General features: G+C 38.2%; 2 protein-coding genes across 2 annotated transcripts; one reads left to right on the forward strand and one right to left on the reverse strand.

Annotated features, from left to right (window-relative positions):
• The first annotated feature begins 1321 nt into the window (after positions 1–1321).
• stmn4l (stathmin-like 4, like) lies at positions 1322–7194 on the forward strand. The gene is made up of 6 exons (XM_048974868.1): positions 1322–1392; positions 3786–3860; positions 4267–4359; positions 4621–4829; positions 5805–5960; positions 6611–7194. Exons 2-6 carry the CDS (start codon positions 3827–3829, stop codon positions 6617–6619), a joined length of 501 nt encoding a protein of 166 aa, XP_048830825.1. The 5' UTR covers positions 1322–1392; positions 3786–3826; the 3' UTR covers positions 6620–7194.
• An 83-nt stretch (positions 7195–7277) lies between these two features.
• il17a/f1 (interleukin 17a/f1) lies at positions 7278–11074 on the reverse strand. Its single transcript, XM_048974867.1, has 3 exons — positions 10244–11074; positions 8668–8897; positions 7278–8231 (listed from the first exon to the last, which is right to left on the reverse strand). The coding sequence occupies exons 1-3, from the start codon at positions 10274–10276 to the stop codon at positions 7991–7993; spliced, it is 504 nt and encodes a 167-aa protein (XP_048830824.1). The 5' UTR covers positions 10277–11074; the 3' UTR covers positions 7278–7990.
• Between the last annotated feature and the right edge of the window lie 6881 nt (positions 11075–17955).

Below are 17955 nucleotides of genomic sequence, written 5' to 3' on the forward strand. Positions count from 1 at the left end.
TGGCAAACATTTTTCTTCTGTAAAACTGGATTGTCTCATCTACAATAGTAACGCTGCTATACATAACCTTTCATAAAGTAAAAATATTCCATTGTTTTATTAGGCAAAAAGTAAACAAATGTGTGCCTATTTTCTACTTATGCTAACTGATAGCGGGAATTCATTTAAATTTGTTTAAATTGAGTTATATTTTGCATAGGAGAATTAACTGTTGCAGAAGAATGATGTGCAAAGAAAAATGATGAGTGATGTGCAATTATGTGAATGATGTGAATGAAGAATGATGTGCAAAGACACGCATGTTTGTTGTAGGAAATTTGCTGCAGGATTTCATTGCATTTGTTGTTGTTAACATTTTCAAAAACAATAGCCATAAGAATATTTGAATATAAAGCAGGATTTCTTGGTGTTTTTAATTCTTCATCATCAATTCTTAATCGAAACAGATGAGTTGGTATTGCTGAATACGCAGTGAAACAATTTAAAATTATTTTCACTTTACACTTTAGTCACAGTAGCAATTAAGGAAAACAGAACTCAACTACGGATAAATTGACTGCATCTTGTTTTTTGTTTTAAATACAAAACTGACCTGAGATCATCAGATCATCAGAAGTGGTTTTCCTAAACTGGGTATAGATGGTGCAAAGGAGAGAATAAATAAAAGACAGAATTTGGGTAAGAACCAGAGAGAAAGATTGAAAGCTTGAAAGAGCCATTGACAGACTGCTCAAACATTACAAGCAAGCTTTCAGATTAGCCAAACAAGTGCTCTGGCACCGACACCACTGGTGCTGTTGCACTGATGCATTGGGGGGCCCAGAAGAGAGAGCCTTTGTGTACTTATTTTTACAGTAGAAGTGCCTACATTTACAAACAAGCCAGCACATGTTACTTGCTATGAAGCCGTCCAAAGATCACATTATTCAGGACAAAAGGTCTCAGATTTCCCTTTAGCTGTGGCTAAAAGAAAACATAGCTTTGCATATTTCTGCAGATAAAAATGTATAATTCATATTCTACAGCACATGCATTTACACCAGAACGGGCTTGTCTTACTTATTATGTATAATTTTGTAACAACAACTGCATAAAAATGTCCCGTTTTAATTCTTTAGTGCACACAGCACGGGAAGCTTCTCTTTGTTATTCTTGATTGATGCCTGCTGCTTGCAACAAAGAGTTAACAGGTAATCCCACTCTCCCCCACCCCGTGTGCTGTGCTCTGAAAGATGCTAGCCCATCAGCAGCCAGCATCCCTCTCGTCCAATGGCGTGGCTAGGAGGTGATGTCATGCTGTAAGGCTGGTGGTGCTGCTGCTGCGAGCTCTGTATCAGAACAACAGCAGCTTGACAAGAGAGAAGCTGAAGAATATAACCTGTTTTTAGAGAGGTAAGTCAGCTTTCATAATTGCAGTAGACCTTTTAATGATAGCTAATAAGCAATTACTGTTTAATCATTCTTTTGAGTATATCCTTAATGAAACAGGCATCCTGCACTGCATCCCCTCCATTGCAACTGCAGTTTCAAAAGGACTTGGTTTTAGCACATTTTGCTGATGTCATAAATTATGAATCTCATGCAGTTGCTCAGTTGTTGTTTTGAATTTGCACAATGTGTTTTTTTCCTGGGTTTGAGGAAATTGTTGCACAAAAAAAGCTATGGAATGAAATCAGGCATGCATTATCTTTTTTTTTAAGAAAAGATACTAAATGGTAATTAATGCATAGTGTTACAAGCAACAAAGGGTCATATTACTCACTGCAATGGCAGCTTTGGACATAGGTTACTGGGGAGTGTTTTATAAGTGAGGTATGTGAAAGACAATGCAAACGCATGCATGCTTCAAAGAGCCCAATGAAGAGCCCAGTCTGGGGTTTCCCCTTTCCGTTTAGACTGACAGGATGTCATTAAATGTTCACCTGTGCAGGAAGCTCGTATTGATCAGAGTTTTATTTGAAAGCAGGAGCTTGCAGAGTGTGGGCTGACAGTTCTTAGAAATGGGGATGTTGTCGAGTTTTGTTGATGCAGAGAAGCTTGCCGTCCCTATCCTTGCACTCGAGACAAACTTTCTAATAATTCCCACTTAAATTGGGTGGCTGATACTGTGACCTACACCATAATATGTATATTTGATATATATTTTTTGCTTGAGGATTTGCTTCTCTGTACATCAGTACCAGACTCATCAGTCCACGTGGATGCCATTGTAACTGTTATAGCAAACAGATCATAATTTTAAGGGATAAAAGCAATAATGGTAAATAACTGAGGATTTTTATAAAAATGGGGCCTGGATTTAATATACTGAATGAAGAGGGAAAAATATGTATTGCTCATCAGAGATGACTGAATGTCTAATTATGAACCCACTGACTCATCAGCCAGACCCAGGTCTGAGTGTGACTGAACCACCTGTCACTCCGATTGCATGCAGGCTACAGTACGAATAAGTAGTGAATGTTCTTAATGTGTGCAGACAGATCCATAAATAGCAATGATCAGACTTAAAAAAAATGACTTTAGGCTCAGATATTATGGCGCACTGTAGTTCAAGTACTATGGCTTCATACTTTTTGGTTTATCGTCATTGTGGTTGTTCTGATTTGTGGACAGGGTGTTTGAAGTATCTGTACTACTGAATTACCCACAAGTGCATATCGGTTACATTTTATCTGCTCTATGATTAAGTGGAATTTTAAGGTGTTCGGCTTGACATGAAGAGAATTGCATGCATATTATAGGAGCATTTATTCTTACACTACCTTATAAAATAAATATCTGCAAGTAATAAAATACTGTGTGCATTGCAGGTCAGACTGGCAGATATATTAAATCTACAGATATGAATGCAGACTCACGTTACCATGCTAAGCCATTGCACAGCCGCGGCTTGTCACTCTTTAGAATAGATCTTTTAAAAATGTAACACATTTAAGCAGAGGAGGACGTCTCGTACGTAACGATTTTATCTTGGGATTAAAAAAAATAATAAATCTGAGTCTCCCACAGCAGCATTTCTTCAAAAAATTGTGCCGTTTCCATTTCGGCACGTTGGCAATTTAGTCTTCAATTCAGTCTCTGGATGTTACTCTGACTTACTGTTCTGTCAGTTCTGACTCAACTTCCCCTGCAAATACAAAATAAAAAAAAAACAAAATGATTGTGTGGGTGGTATGGGAACCTTTACTGAGGCAGTTTCATCTCTTTCACTTGCTTCATTTAGAAATGCAGTGGGATTTTTTTTACAATAATTTCTGCTAAGTAGCTTAGTAATGAAAATAAATGGAGTGTTTTCTGAATGGTAGCTAATTACGTTATTCAGAATTGACTGATCAGCATCCCACTTTAAAGTTTAGTTAAGACTAGATAATTTATGCAATGGCTTAGCATATATAATTATTCTGGGTGGTTATCTTCCTCCTACCTGAAATTACCCTGTTACTAAAGTGATACTTTGGTAGTTAATGAACATTATAAGTTAATTAGATAATCATCTGTATATCATCATCAATTGACCTTTATGTTGGCAGAGATCATAGCAACAGATGTTTAAGAATTGGAATGAACCAGGAAGTAAGCCCTGATTCTTAGGAGACCAAACTCAAGCATGGTGTGGAAAAACATTTAAGGAGTTTTCAGTAACATGAATGATACCTCGGAGGCTTGTTGGTGAATATTCTTGGCACATTTGTGTCATTATAAGATGAGGCTAAAGTGCAGTTTTGTCGATAGGAATGTCTTGGCATGATTTTTAACCCAACTTTCATATCCTTTCGTACCAGGACCCACACTACAAGGACCACTACACATTTCACACTCTGAGATGTTTAACAACTGTGGCAAAATGACACTTTCAGGTATGTTAGAGAGCCTGTCCTTTGTCTTCTTTTTTGTTTTCAGCATTTGTGAACATATCTGAAAATAAAGTCCTCGAAGAAAAATAATTTTAACTGGGACATATTTGTTGATGTGAAAGGAATGAGTGGGAATTGGCTGCTTTTGAAGGGTTTCAAAGATTAGTCATTCAAACGAACATGGTTTTTGAATTACACAGTGAAACACTGAATTACATCTGATAGGAAATCACATCAAAAACCTCCATTGGCGGCCAATCAGTATTATGTCAGAGATAATCAGAAAGATTACCCCTGTGCGCATAGATAATTCTACCCCACTATGATCTAGATTAGTATCTATAAGGTAGCCATGGTATGATTTGAGTATTTATGACAAGCTTAGTGGTTTCACTGTTTCCTCCACCAGCATACAAAGAGAAGATGAAAGAGCTCCCCCTAGTGTCTCTCTTCTGTACCTGTCTGCTCCGTGATACTCAAGGGAAGCCTCAGAAAACAAAAGGTAAAAATCCCTCTGGATATAGAAACCCCTCTTAAGGAGAAACCCCTCGTCTTCTATTCTCGGCTTACCTCAGGAGCAACTGAGCAAGTTTATTTAAATTCCAAGCAAAACGCTCAAACTTATACATAAAGATACCGATAGCTGATGCCTAGTCCCTTAACATATCTTCCTCTTTGCTGTGGCAACACTCTTTAGCGTCATACTAGAATCATGGTTATATTTTTTAAGCTTTTTATTTGGTCTTTTTGTCTACTGGTCCAGCCACTGCAGATGTTGTGGACCTCAACTTATGTGTCATCAAGGACATGGAAGTAATCGAGCTGAATAAGCGGGTGTCCGGACAGGCCTTCGAGGTCATTCTCAAGCCTCCCTCTTTTGGGCCTGAGGTTACTGCAGCCCTGCCCCAGCGCGGAGATCCATCCCTGGGACAAATACAGAGGAAGCTGACCATCACAGAAGAAAGAAGGAAGGTGAGAAGCCTGAGGTGGAGAAACTTAAGGGGAGACATAGATGTTCTGGTGACGTCCTTCTAATTATCAGTAAACCACATTTTATTTAGTTAGTACCTCATGTGGGGTTTCTCCCTGCCTTGCACCCGTAGCCTTCGGGGTTGGCTCTGACCCCCCTGCGACCCTGAATAGGACCAGTGGTCATGGAAAATGGATCAATGGATTTCATTTTGCACATCTTTAGGCTTAAATAATCAAATTTCTATTTGCTCCTTATGGTTCTCTTAGGATTTTCTTTTCCATTGTAACTGATGGCTTTTCTAGAGGCTACAAAGTCATATTATAGTGCTGACATCACTTATTGTTCATTTCTGTATAGTGTTTATTAAATTCTTATTTATGTTCTATGTTTATTTACAAAAAAAATGCATTATGATGGGGGTGGCATGGTGGTGCAGTGGTTAGCACTGTTGCCTCACACCTCTGGAACCCAGGTTCGAGTCTCCGCCTGGATCACATGTGTGTGGAGTTTGCATGTTCTCCCCGTGTCATCGTGGGGTTTCCTCTGGGTTCTCCGGTTTCCCCCCACAGTCCACAAACATGGTGAGGCTAATTGGAGTTGCTAAATTGTCCATAGGTGTGCATGTGTGCATGAATGGTGTGTGAGTGTGCCCTGTGATGGGCTGGCCCTTCATCTTGGGTTGTTCCTTGCCTCGTGCCCATTGCTTCCGGGATAGGCTCCAGACCCCCGCAACCCAGTAGGATAAGCGGATTGGAAAATGGATGGATGGATGGATGCATTATGACAAATCACTTTGATTGATTGGTTCATTGTTGACTCTTGACTCAAGGAAGGTCTTTAATACTTTGATGTCATTTAAATTGCTATCCTGATATCGTAGCCACATCCATTACATGAGATAATTATATATTAGCTGAGCATATCCTGATGACCGCATCCAAATGATCTCACGCAGAATCTCATCTGCCCCCTAGTGTGAGAAAGCTGAACTGCTAGAGCCCCCAGTGGAGGAGAGGGAACAGAAAACTACGCAAAAGTATGGCGATGAGAGTCCAGACTGTGAACATAGGATCAAAGAAGAGTTGAACAACACAGAAGCCATCCTTTCTGCTGAAAGCCAGCAGGAAAAGGTATTGCAATTGATATTTTTTGCTTAATATCATATGTGCAGGATAAATATCCTTCTTTTAGTCATTTAAAATGCTTTGAGGATCATTTGAGGATTCCTTGCCAGCAAATCAATAAACAAAAATAAATACATAAACAAATACATTTAAATGTCCAGTATGTTCGCCATTTGAGTACCTTTATTAGCAAGCCAATGTTATATCTTCATCAAAGTAACCGCCTCTAGCAGTTATAACAGCAGAGAAAATTCGAAGAATTCTTTCCTACAGGGGACATTAAATACTGCTCTGTTTCATGAGATGAAACAGTTAACTTGTGTACAGTATGTAAAGCTAAAGGGCAGCCTAGAATTTGACTATGCCATCACCACACAACCACTCAGTAGGATGTCAGACATGCACTATTACACACTCTTTCCATGTTATAAAGGAAACTTGTTCTATTTGACTTGTACTTTCATTTATAGTTGTTCACTCAACTTTCCAATGCTTAACAGGAATAAAAATTAAATAAATGGAAAAGTGGTAAAAACCTGTGGTGTGCAAAAGTGTTTGGCTGGTGGTGTATATCATACAGCATGACTATATTGTCATAATATGTGTGCTGGGCTGTTCCTCTCAACGTTTCTGCATTTTACAACGCTCTGTTTCAGGTCCCATGAGGGGTTCTCACGACAAACATTTTGAAGGCAACTCACCAAAGGACTGACTTTACTGCTCATATTGTTCGCTGGAAGAACAAACAATGATCACAACACAACATCAGAAGAGATGGAGAAGCTTACAGACCAGCACAGTGCCTGGTCCACCTCAATGCGTGGACCTAGACTGATACAAATTCTGGACTGATTATAAGGCTCTAGAAAAGCCATCTCTGTGTTTTGCTCCTGCGCCAATAGTGCCAACAGCGTGAGTTTGTACGTGGTGGTCCTGTGCTCATCTTAAGACCTACATTAAGAAGAAAGGCTACCGTAACCAAGCGTGTGCATGAGTGCGTGCTCACATGTGCGCAAACATGAATGAGTATGTGTGCGTTTAGTGCTGAGTGGACTGCGTGATGCGCTTTCAGCTCACGATATGCCGTTGATGGCTGATTTAGTTGTTTTTATGGAAGGATCTGGCAAAGCCAGTGTAAATGTTAATCAAATTAACAATTCTCTGAACACATTTGATATGTCTGTTCAGTGATGTACAGAAATATATTTTAAGCAAAGATCATTAAAACTGCTGTTCAATACCATTGTTCCCTTGTGGGTTTATTGCACAAAATTTATGTTTTAAAAGTGCACAGAAGCACATTACAAAACTGTAATAACAATGTACACTTGTAGCAACCACTTTATTAAGTGCTTAGAACAACCTGCTTTGTGGTTAATCCATTCCTACCTTCAAGTTACACACTGATGCTTCATAAAATGCTCTGATGATTTTATATTACTTAAATTCTTAGAGGGATTTCAGGGAAGATTGAATATTGAATGGCTACTATTTATATTTCCATTTTATAACAATTATATTTAAGTTTATTGAGTCACCGATTGTTCAAATATATGTATTATTTCAATAAATAAATGAAAACGTAAAACCTTATTCCTAAATGTTAATACACAATCAAATACATTAATAAATTAAATAAATACATCCTTTATAATGAGTTACAGTAAAAATTGATTAAAAAGACAACAATGATTAAAACAATGATTATGAAAGAGCTAAGAGTAATGTTCATTCCAGAGGTGGATTGTAGAGGAGGCGGGTCCAAGCAACTAGAGGAGGCAGGACCAAGGCATCTGATTAGTTGGACCCACCTTTTCTACAATCTGATCGGTTATTTCTCTGAACCAATCATTTTTCCTTCTGCCCTCAGAACATTTTTGTGTAAGTTAAACTCCCATGATTATAAAGAGTCACAGTCACAGAGTACTCAACTAGTTGGTTGAAACAAAACCTTGGTCTGGAATTGTACTTTCTGGACCTGACCTTTCTACCTCTGGTAGATTCTGCAATACTGCAGTCTCCATCGCCGGTGCCTGCTACTTCTGATGCACTGTGTTTGGGCGGACACAAGTACAGCCCACTTCGATGGTCTGACTCTCCAGCTTGTAGTAGTAGTTCCTCTGGTTCCCCTCGATCCTCTTTAGGACCAGGATCTGCTGGAAGATTGGTCGGGACTCCACATCCATCACTTCCTCCCCCAGGGAATTTCGACAACCAGTTAGCAAACACTTGGCCTGGGCGATGTCCACAGGAAATCGTGTGTTATCGTGGGTGGTTCTGTAGGTGCAAGCAGACACACAACCAGGGTTATCAGTCTTACTCATTTCAACCAGCTGCTCCCTCTGAGCTCCCTGCCAGAAAGTCCACATTTATCCTCTCTCATAACTTCCTGTTTGTGGCAGACACTGATTTTCATAGAAAGAATTGTGCGGACATGTATTTCATTGCCTTAAAACCACATCAGGATCCAAATCAGGGGTGTAGTTAGACATAACTTAGAGGGGCTTTACCTGCCCTAAAATGTTATTTACCCCCCACCCCCAAATATATGTGTATTTATTGCTTTAAATCATGAATGGTTTGCCATCAGCGCCCCCTAGTAAAGACTCAGCCCCCCTATCCATTCATCTCTAACTACATCCCTGAGCCAGATTACATTCTTACCCAACTAAAATAATGCTTTCCACTTGAAAATTAGTTATTAAAATGTCACCTGTACATCCACGGGGACAAGGAGTGATTAGCCAGCTGGGGTACTGGGTCAGAGGTGATCAAAACACTGGGGTCCAGCATGAGTTTCACCATTTCTGTGTGAGCCTGTGACTCCACCCCTTTGGAAGTCCTCTTGGTTTTATCCAGTCGATTCTCTGATCGGCTAACCCTGCGTCTAGGTAGTGCCTCGGAGCTCCGGATGGCCACGAGAACTCCTAATGCTGTGAAAACCTGGGGAACGCAGGCAGTAAAGCAAATAAATATGCCAAGGATATTCACTGCACAGCATCCAAAGAATCTCATATGAGCAGCTTAACTAGGTAAACACTGCCTTCGAAAAACTTTGCGGTAACACTAAAGCCCATGTTTTTAGTAATTTATAAACACCTACATAACAAATAATAATGCATTCATAAAGCATTATAAACATGGCTATAAATATTTATCAAAAGGCATAACACATTATAGCTATGTGTGTTATGCATTTCAACATCCTTATGAAGCTCTCATCTATAATGCACTATAGATACCTTTATAATGCATTATAATGACTGGTATAAGCATTATGGATGTATGGATATAGTGCATAGTAGATGAGAGCTTCATAAGGCTGTTATAATGCTCAATAAATATGGCCATAATATGTCATGCCTTTTTATAAATATTTATAGCTGTGTTTATAATTCTAAATGCATTTTAAATGTGTTTATAAATTACTAAAAGCTTGGAATTAAGTAAAGTGTTAATCACTTTACTAGAGGGGGCACAAGTAACTTAGTAGCTCAGTTACTACTCAGGTACAAATCATAATATAGTAACTGCATGAAATACACGAACTGTTTGGATTGATTAATGATGAACAAACATGGAATCGGTATGTAATTAATACTTAGTTTCTGGTTAATCAATACAATAAGAGAGTACTACTACATTATTTGTGTTCACTGCATTCTAGGAATAGCTTTGAGACTAAACTGGCAATGAGTAACCATTGAGCAGTTTACGCTAAAGATTACCCATATATAACCAATACTAACATATATAACCAATACTTCTTACAGGTAAGTTACAAATAAATATTGCTGTATGATACACATATTTCCATAGAGCATATTATAGCAGATTCTTGCATTTGGTAATTCTATGTTCTATTCATTGCCATTAATGCATAGTTGCATATATTTCCTTGGGATAACAGTGCAGAAATTAGCAGCATGCTAACTTATTTTGTAATATCCATCAGATGCGTCTATGATTCTCAAATGCATAGCAACCTGTAAATTGATGTCACTTAATTTCTGATTAACTGATGCATTAAGTAAGAGTGTTTTACTACATTATCTGTGCCTCCTCAAGTTACCAAAGGTGCTTCATAAAGAAAATGAATCTATAATGCAACAGAAAAATGCCAAAAAAAATCTCTCAGACAGACTAATCAAAAAGAATGACAATAATTGCATAATGACTAAACCTTGTGACTAGAAATCCAGATTTAATTAGAATATTACACACTATGCAAGATGATAGCGCTGTGTAATTTGATGGTTTCAAAAGGAGCATTTGCAATTAGCACTCACCGTCAAAGTCAGCAGACTGAGCACCGAAGCCATTTTTCCTTGTATCTCACCTACAGTGACTGCAGTTTCTGTGGGCTGTTTTTGTAGTCAAGGCAGCGGATTTATATACTGATTGAAAGGCGTCAGTAGAGGTAAGCATTTCCGGTGGTGTCCTCATTGTGATGATGATCAAATAGGAGGAAGAGGAAACACGGGTGACAAATAGCTATCCACTTCCAATAAGTCTCACCACAGATAGTACACCAGAGCTAAATGATGTTAATGTGGTGAATGATATGTATATTCCAATACTGACGTTTTAATTATCAAAGAGTCTTTATGACGCCTATGAAATGTGATAGTATAAAAGATTAAGTATTGTTAAGTATATGATGGACAGGCATCCTGCCCAGGATATTTCCAGCCTTGTCTCCTGGGCTTTTGGGGATGCAATCCAGACTGGATGTTAGATGGAAGGGGGAATACATGAAGAAAACATTGCAAAACAACTATTACATTTTGTTTCGGTCCTGCTTGTTTCCCAAAAAATGCAACTTTTTTGTCAGGGCAATATGTATATCAAGTAATTCATCCATTTTCTGAAACCACTAATCTTATTCTGGGTGTGTGGGGTCCATAGCCTATGGGCACAAGGCAGGGAAGAGCCCAGGATGGGGTGCCAACCCATCGCAGGGCACAATCACACACCATTCACAGATATAAGGGCAATTTTGTAAAACCAGTGCACTTTGGAGGGAAAGCAGAGTACCGAAGAGAGCCAAAGCAACAGTGCTAACCACTGCACCACTGTGCCTACACGTCAAACAGTCATTCAACAAATAATCTTCTGAGGTTGTAATCTTGGTTGTATAGTATATATATATATATATATATATATATATATATATATATATATATATATATATAAATATACTTATAAGAACTGCTGACCTAAAGCCAATGTGTTTCTGCTAATTCATTATATGGGTATATTTCAGCATGTTGTTATCAGCTATGCTTGCAACAACCTACCGAATTCATATGGTTGTATTTTATTTTTGACATTCTAGGATCATTATAACAGTAGACATAAACTCTAGAATGTGAACCTTGGTAAATCCCAGAATGCTGGACAGTGGATTGCTGCCTTTCACTGATAGATCATCATGTCCACTCCTTATGTAATGCACCCATTCATCATAACCACTCCTCTGGTGCAGGATCATGGTTTACTTGGAACCTTTCCCAGGATACATGTGACAGGAGGCTCAGTCCATCACAGGGTACACATTCATTATGGGCACCTCAGATGCAGCTATGAACCTGAAGGAGGAAAGAAGAGTCCCTAAAAGAAAACACAGACAGAAACGTCTGCTCCTACACAGACACCAAACTAACAATGGGAATCGAACCCACAACCAAAGAACAGTGGTGCAGCCTATGGGATCCCACCCCCCAAAACTGTATGGATACCCTGCCATTATTTATGGCTCTGGGTGATGTTGGCCATACAACACAGAACAATTTCCCCAAGGGCATGCATGTGACACAACTTTGAGTTTAGTAACTGCCAGAATTGTATAAGCATACACAAATCATAGCCATAATTGTTTCATTATTTTATTATATTTGGAGCTGACAAAGCCCCAGGGGTCTGAGACTGCAGTGCTAATTACTCTGATAGAAGACACATTGAAATACACTCACTATGGACCAGTACCAAATTCTTTGCAGCTTAGCATCGTGGTTGAAAAAGACATACAAAGGTTATAGTGTAATTCAGGCTGCAATATAACTGAACAGTATATTAATGTTTTAAACAGTGAAATAATTTTTTAATTTGTATATGCTGGAAAATTCGCATTTTACTGCAGTCCTGAATATAGCGAAAAAGAACAGAATTAATAAAAAAAACTTGGTAATACTTTACTTAAAGCCATCATGTGTAATGCATTATAGATACCTTCATAATGCATTATAATGGATTCATAAAGTATTATAAGTACTGCTATAACTATTTATAAAGAGGTATAACATACTATAACCATGTTTATAATGCTTTATGACTGCTCTATGAAATTCATCTATAATGCACTATAACCACATTCATAAAGCATTCTTAATTCTTATACTGACAATTATAATGCATTATGAAGGTATCTATAATGCATAATAGATGAGAGCTTCATAGAGCTTTCATAATGCATAATAAACATGACTATAATCTATGCCTTTTTCTAAATAGTTATAGTCATGTTTATATAACTTTGATAATGCATTATAATGCATTATGAAGGTATCTATAATGGATTATGTTGACTGCATAATGTCAAAATGTATTCTCCAAGGTTAAAAAAAAAATCCTGTTTCTGGTTTCGAAGAATGACTTAGTGATCAGTGATAATGATCAGTGGCGTTATCAAATTCCAGAAACTAGGTTAACTGACTTATTTTCAGGCCGTGCTTTAAAGGGGAAAAGGGAGAAAGGGAGAAAAGCTGCCTGTGCACTCGACTTCTTTACAAAATAGGTCGCAGAGATGATGCTGTCAAACTAAAACCGATTTGTGGGTTCATGAGTCCGCAAACATTTCAGTTGGTAACTGACACCGAAAAAATGAGGTCAAAATGCAGGAACCACCTCCTCATGCACAGACTCATGAAGCACTTTGACATCACAGACGATAAGTCATGGACTTTCCTGATTTAACTTTAGGTAATTTGTTTAAACACCGAATAAAGTTGTATCACTTTACAATACTGGTACACAAAAAGCATTTATTAATAGTTTAACTAATGCTTGAGCATGCCAGGTTTCACATTTTAAAGAGCTCTTAAATCTACAAAATATTAAATGAGTTATTATGCGTCCTGTGTACATTTATCTAAGATTTTGCTCATTTTACTATATTTACATTTTATTAATATTCCTAATTTTATTTAAAATATTTTACATGCATTCAATAAATATTATATATTATGTGCATTGCTACATATTTGACAAATTTATTTACACATTTTGTTTTATAAATTGATCTCTTCTAGTGAGCAGGGTGTAGGAAATGAATTATCCCCAATGAATGATAGGGCATTCCATAATTTTTCATTGCTTCAAATCTTCAAATAGCATTGTGATGAATTCCGAGCCACTTCAAATAAATACAAAATGCCATTGTTCACAAAAAATTATATTATTGGAATGTAACAATGGCAGCATAAACAATATGGTGGCGTTACATTTAATAATACAATGAATGATTTTGGCTATACGTCCTCGTGGAATTTTGAATATGGTATTAGGAAATAAAATAATGTAGTAAAGCTCAAAGCTTGTTTTATGTATTTTGATTACTGTGTGCGGGGCAAGATCTAGGCATAGACAAAGTAGGCAGATGCCTGGGATCCAGTGGAAGAGGACCTTGGCGAAATCTACCAATTGCCCAAACTTGCCAAGCACAATTTACGGGTGACTTCAATGAGACTTGGTGCTCCAGGACTGGTGGTGCGGCGAAGGAGATGGAGGTTCCTGCAGAACTGCAGGGTCTACAGAAGGGTCCAGTCTGTGAATTCTGACCACGGACTTGCTGTTGCTACTCTGAAGATTCAGCTTAGATCCATTAGACTACCACCTACTAGGAGAACGAGGCTGGACTTGGCCGGACTTCAAGAACAAGCTGTTTCTGATGAGTTTGCATGCAGTTTATGTCTCAAAAAGGAGAGTAAGATGTTATGTAAAAAAAAAGAACTACAATATACCTGTAGTGGCCAATAGCAAAAAAGCATCATTTCACTCCATTTTCTGAATAAATATAGCAAAAATTGGGTCTGCAAAGACAACGCATCATGTCTCTTTTCTCGTTTATGATTTACAACAGAACATCAACCTGCTGCCATTGCTAGAATGCATTTGGGGGGTGACAGTCCTATTATTGGCAGATGTTGTTGTGCTTCTGACAAAACCAGGACGCACTCTTCATATGTATGAGATGAGAATGGCCACCAAACCAAGTCTGAGGCCAAGTTGCTCACTAGCGAACGAGTGGATTGATCCTTCCAGGCGAAGCCGGAGAGTCAACCTTTAGTGAATTAGTTTAAATAGCTTGGGACGTGACAATTAACACTTAATCATCTTCAAGCACTGATTAACAATCTTTTGGTTATTAAATTAAATGTAGCATTTTAAAGCTAATTTGGTAATTACTTATTCTTGCAGTTGCTTATGCTGGTCAGGGCTGTAGGGGGCGGCACAGAGCACAGGGCTGGCATACATCAGTAAACTGACTCGGGAGCCCCTAGGCGAAAAAATCCACAGGGCCCTCCAGTTTACCCTCACCCAACATGGTAAAATTTATTAAATGTGAATTAATAATATCAACAAAAAAAAATGTCATGAACACAACTCCTTTATTTCCAAATTTGTGAAAAACAGAACATACAAATAAAGCAGATTTGCTGATGTGATGTAATGGTGATACGTTCCATTTGAATTTGTAACTCATACGTTTTGAGTTCCTAGTGAGAAATTTCAACTGGAACTGAAATCCTATTTAGAAAGTTGGAAGAACCTCTACAGCCCTAACCACAGAATTAAAGACGGCTCTAGATCGTTAAACTGGTCGTACACACAGTTCTGTCCAACCTCTATCTGTGGACGTGCCACTACGGTGTTTTTATGCACAAAATACCGTGTAAATTGTTGTTATTAACTAATATTACTCACAATGGCTAGTAATTAACCAGGCTAGAACTGGGGCCTGTTTCAAAAAGCAGAATTTCTTAGACAGCCGGATGTCTTGTCGGATTTAAGGTAGTCTGGACTAAATGTACAGTAAGTGAACGAAGACAAAAGCCATGTAAACTGGGGTAAATCAAATCCAACAAGTTATCCGGCTAAGCAAGAAATCTTGCTTTTTGAAACGGGTACCTGGTATTGATAAAAAGCTTTCCATCTTGTTGTACTGGAACGCGGTTCACACAGGTGTGACATCATTCCTAGCTCAGACTTCCGACCTCTGAGGTAAATGTAATACAGCATATGTAATCCCCCTCCCCCAGGAGTGTCATGTCACTACACATCAGTGGTGGATGGGAGGGGCACAAATAATGTCGCAATACACTCTTAGTTAATGTATTAATTACCCAGTAATTAAATGTTTTTTTTTATGTATTATTCCCATGTACATGCATTATTAATCAGTCAAAATGGTCCCTGCATTTCATGCAGTCACTATATTGGAGAGGTAACTCAGATGCCCCCATCAGTGGCGTTACTCATAGGCGTTTTATAACGGATTGGTGTTTCGCTGGATGCTTCTGTACAATGAGGAAACAATGAGCGCAAAGGCCTGGGTAGGTTTTAGACTGCTGTACTGAGAAAACACATCCATCCAGCTGCTTTTCCAACAGGGGGGCTGGTGGGGGAGGGGTTTCTCAGGCAGGATAGAGGTGCACCCTGGAAGAAATGCCAGTCCACTGCAGGACAAACGTACAGACTCATTCATTTAGAAATGTCTGTGGATAGCCGATGTACAATGGAGAAAATGTGCAAACTGTGTTTGTGCAGAGCAGGTGAGGAATTTGAGAGAGATGACAGGCTGAGGTTCTGCTCGCTGAGCCACAATGTCACCTGGGCAGGAAAACGGGCCACCGAAACAGTGGCCTAATTTGTAATTCCCTTAGGATGCCGGGCTACAATTAATCTTTCTCGTGCATTTACATTTAAATAAAGACAAAAGAATATTATTTAGCAGGTTAAACAGATAAAAGCTGCCCAATGTAACCACTGAAACATCAAACAAATTTCTTCCTCACTGCTAAAACCATGTCACATGATGCCCAAGCAGCAATCAGGAATCATCTATTATAAAGTATACAGGCCATGATCACGATCCCTCTTCCTCTCCCTTTATACCCTTTTTTTCATAGCTCACATGCTTTGTACCATCAATCCCTGTCCAGATCACTTTTCTCTGTTTGCCATCCATCTACCCATTTATCCTGGTCAGGATCACAGGGGACCTGCAGTATATTCCAGGCACCATATAGTACAAGGTGGAGGTACACTTTGGCTATAAATTGAAACTTTATGAAGTACACAGTGCACTATTTTTGTGGATACTGGGTCAAAGGGTTGCTATTTCAGTCCTGAGGTGATCTTCAAGCCTGTCCTTTTATGACATTCTTGTTAAGTTCTTATCATTCTCTGTGTGCTTCTATTCGTGACCATGGTTCCTCTTTCTGGCTGTGCACTTCGTCCGTGTTTGGCAAACGCTAAAATGATCCCTAAATCATTCAATAATTCCAGTTAAATTTACAGTTTTTGTGACATGCCTGAAATGTAACACTTCAGCACCTTTGGAACTCTTGTGGTTGCCATATGTTGTCCTGGGAAACTCACACATCAAATGGATGATTGCTAGACCTCTTTTATAGCTGACACAACCTAATTTTCATTCAACTTCACATGACTCACCTTTGTGGCTTTGTTGGTAATTGTGATAAAGTTACTACAAAGGCCCTTTTTATCTGATTTTCCTGTTGTGTTCTTCAGCCACTGTACATGAATAAATGTTTAATAATTACAGATCGTTCACACATTACTGCCATTATAATCCGTATGATAAAAATCAACATCTTAGGCAAAAATAGTTGACACAACATGGAGAGAAAATTACAACATTAGAGTTTAACATGCTTAATAGAACACCAGGTCTAGACATAAGCTTCTGTAAATCACCTCAGGGACGCCCTATCATCGATCTCAATCAGATGAGATTAAACTGCAGATAATACTTAAAGAGACATGCTGCGGCATCTGTAAGACGATATATTGCTACGGAAATGATTCATTCAGAACACTGAATTAGTATCTCATAATGAATCTTGCTAAGCAGTGCAGAATTGCTCATGAGCACTGAGTGCTTGTTTAGTGAATTTGTGTTTAGAGAAATTTTAAACACTTGACTCCATTTTTAACAGCTAAAATTCAAGACACAGTAACTGCTTTCATCTAGAGAAAAGCTACCGAAACCAAAAAATGCTCTCAAAAATCAGAAACAGAATTAAAACAAGACAATTATGAAGGAAATTTGAAATAGATCCAACAGACTGATTAGCAAGCCTGTTTTCTTGGTGTTAATTAAAGATAACAGCTGATCTTGAAATGTTAATGTGAGGAAGCAAATGATTCAAGACCAATTAAGACCAAACGCATTTATACAAAAATTTGCTTTTAAACATCATGTCTCATAAACAAATACACGCACCCACACACACATATATATGTAAAGAGAGTTAATAATCAAAGTTATTCATAAATAATACAGAAAATGCCTTGCATTCTGATAATTAGCGCCAATCAAAATACAACCCCTGGATAACAATAAAATTGTCCTATTTCTAAATGCTTGAATGTTATATTACGATTTTGGGTCTTGGAAACCATTCAGTACTGATTCTCTGCTTTTCAAAGTGGGGCATCAGTTTGCTCTATAAGAACTGAAACGGGTTATATATTGTGTCAATAATTGTATATAAACATGTCAACAATAGTTTAATTACGAATGTGAACTGAAAAAGAAAAGTCATGAAAATGCATTTAGCAAAGGAGCAGGTGGAAAGGAGGTCACTGAAAAAGAGGCCTGATGAAATCCTCTGACGATTGATAACAATCTGTACGAGTGCAGGCATTTGCAGAAAATCACATGCAGTATCCGCCTAACTTTGTATTTTTATTT

Source organism: Brienomyrus brachyistius, chromosome 14, assembly GCF_023856365.1.
Source record: "Brienomyrus brachyistius isolate T26 chromosome 14, BBRACH_0.4, whole genome shotgun sequence".
NCBI classification, from domain to species: domain Eukaryota; kingdom Metazoa; phylum Chordata; class Actinopteri; order Osteoglossiformes; family Mormyridae; genus Brienomyrus; species Brienomyrus brachyistius.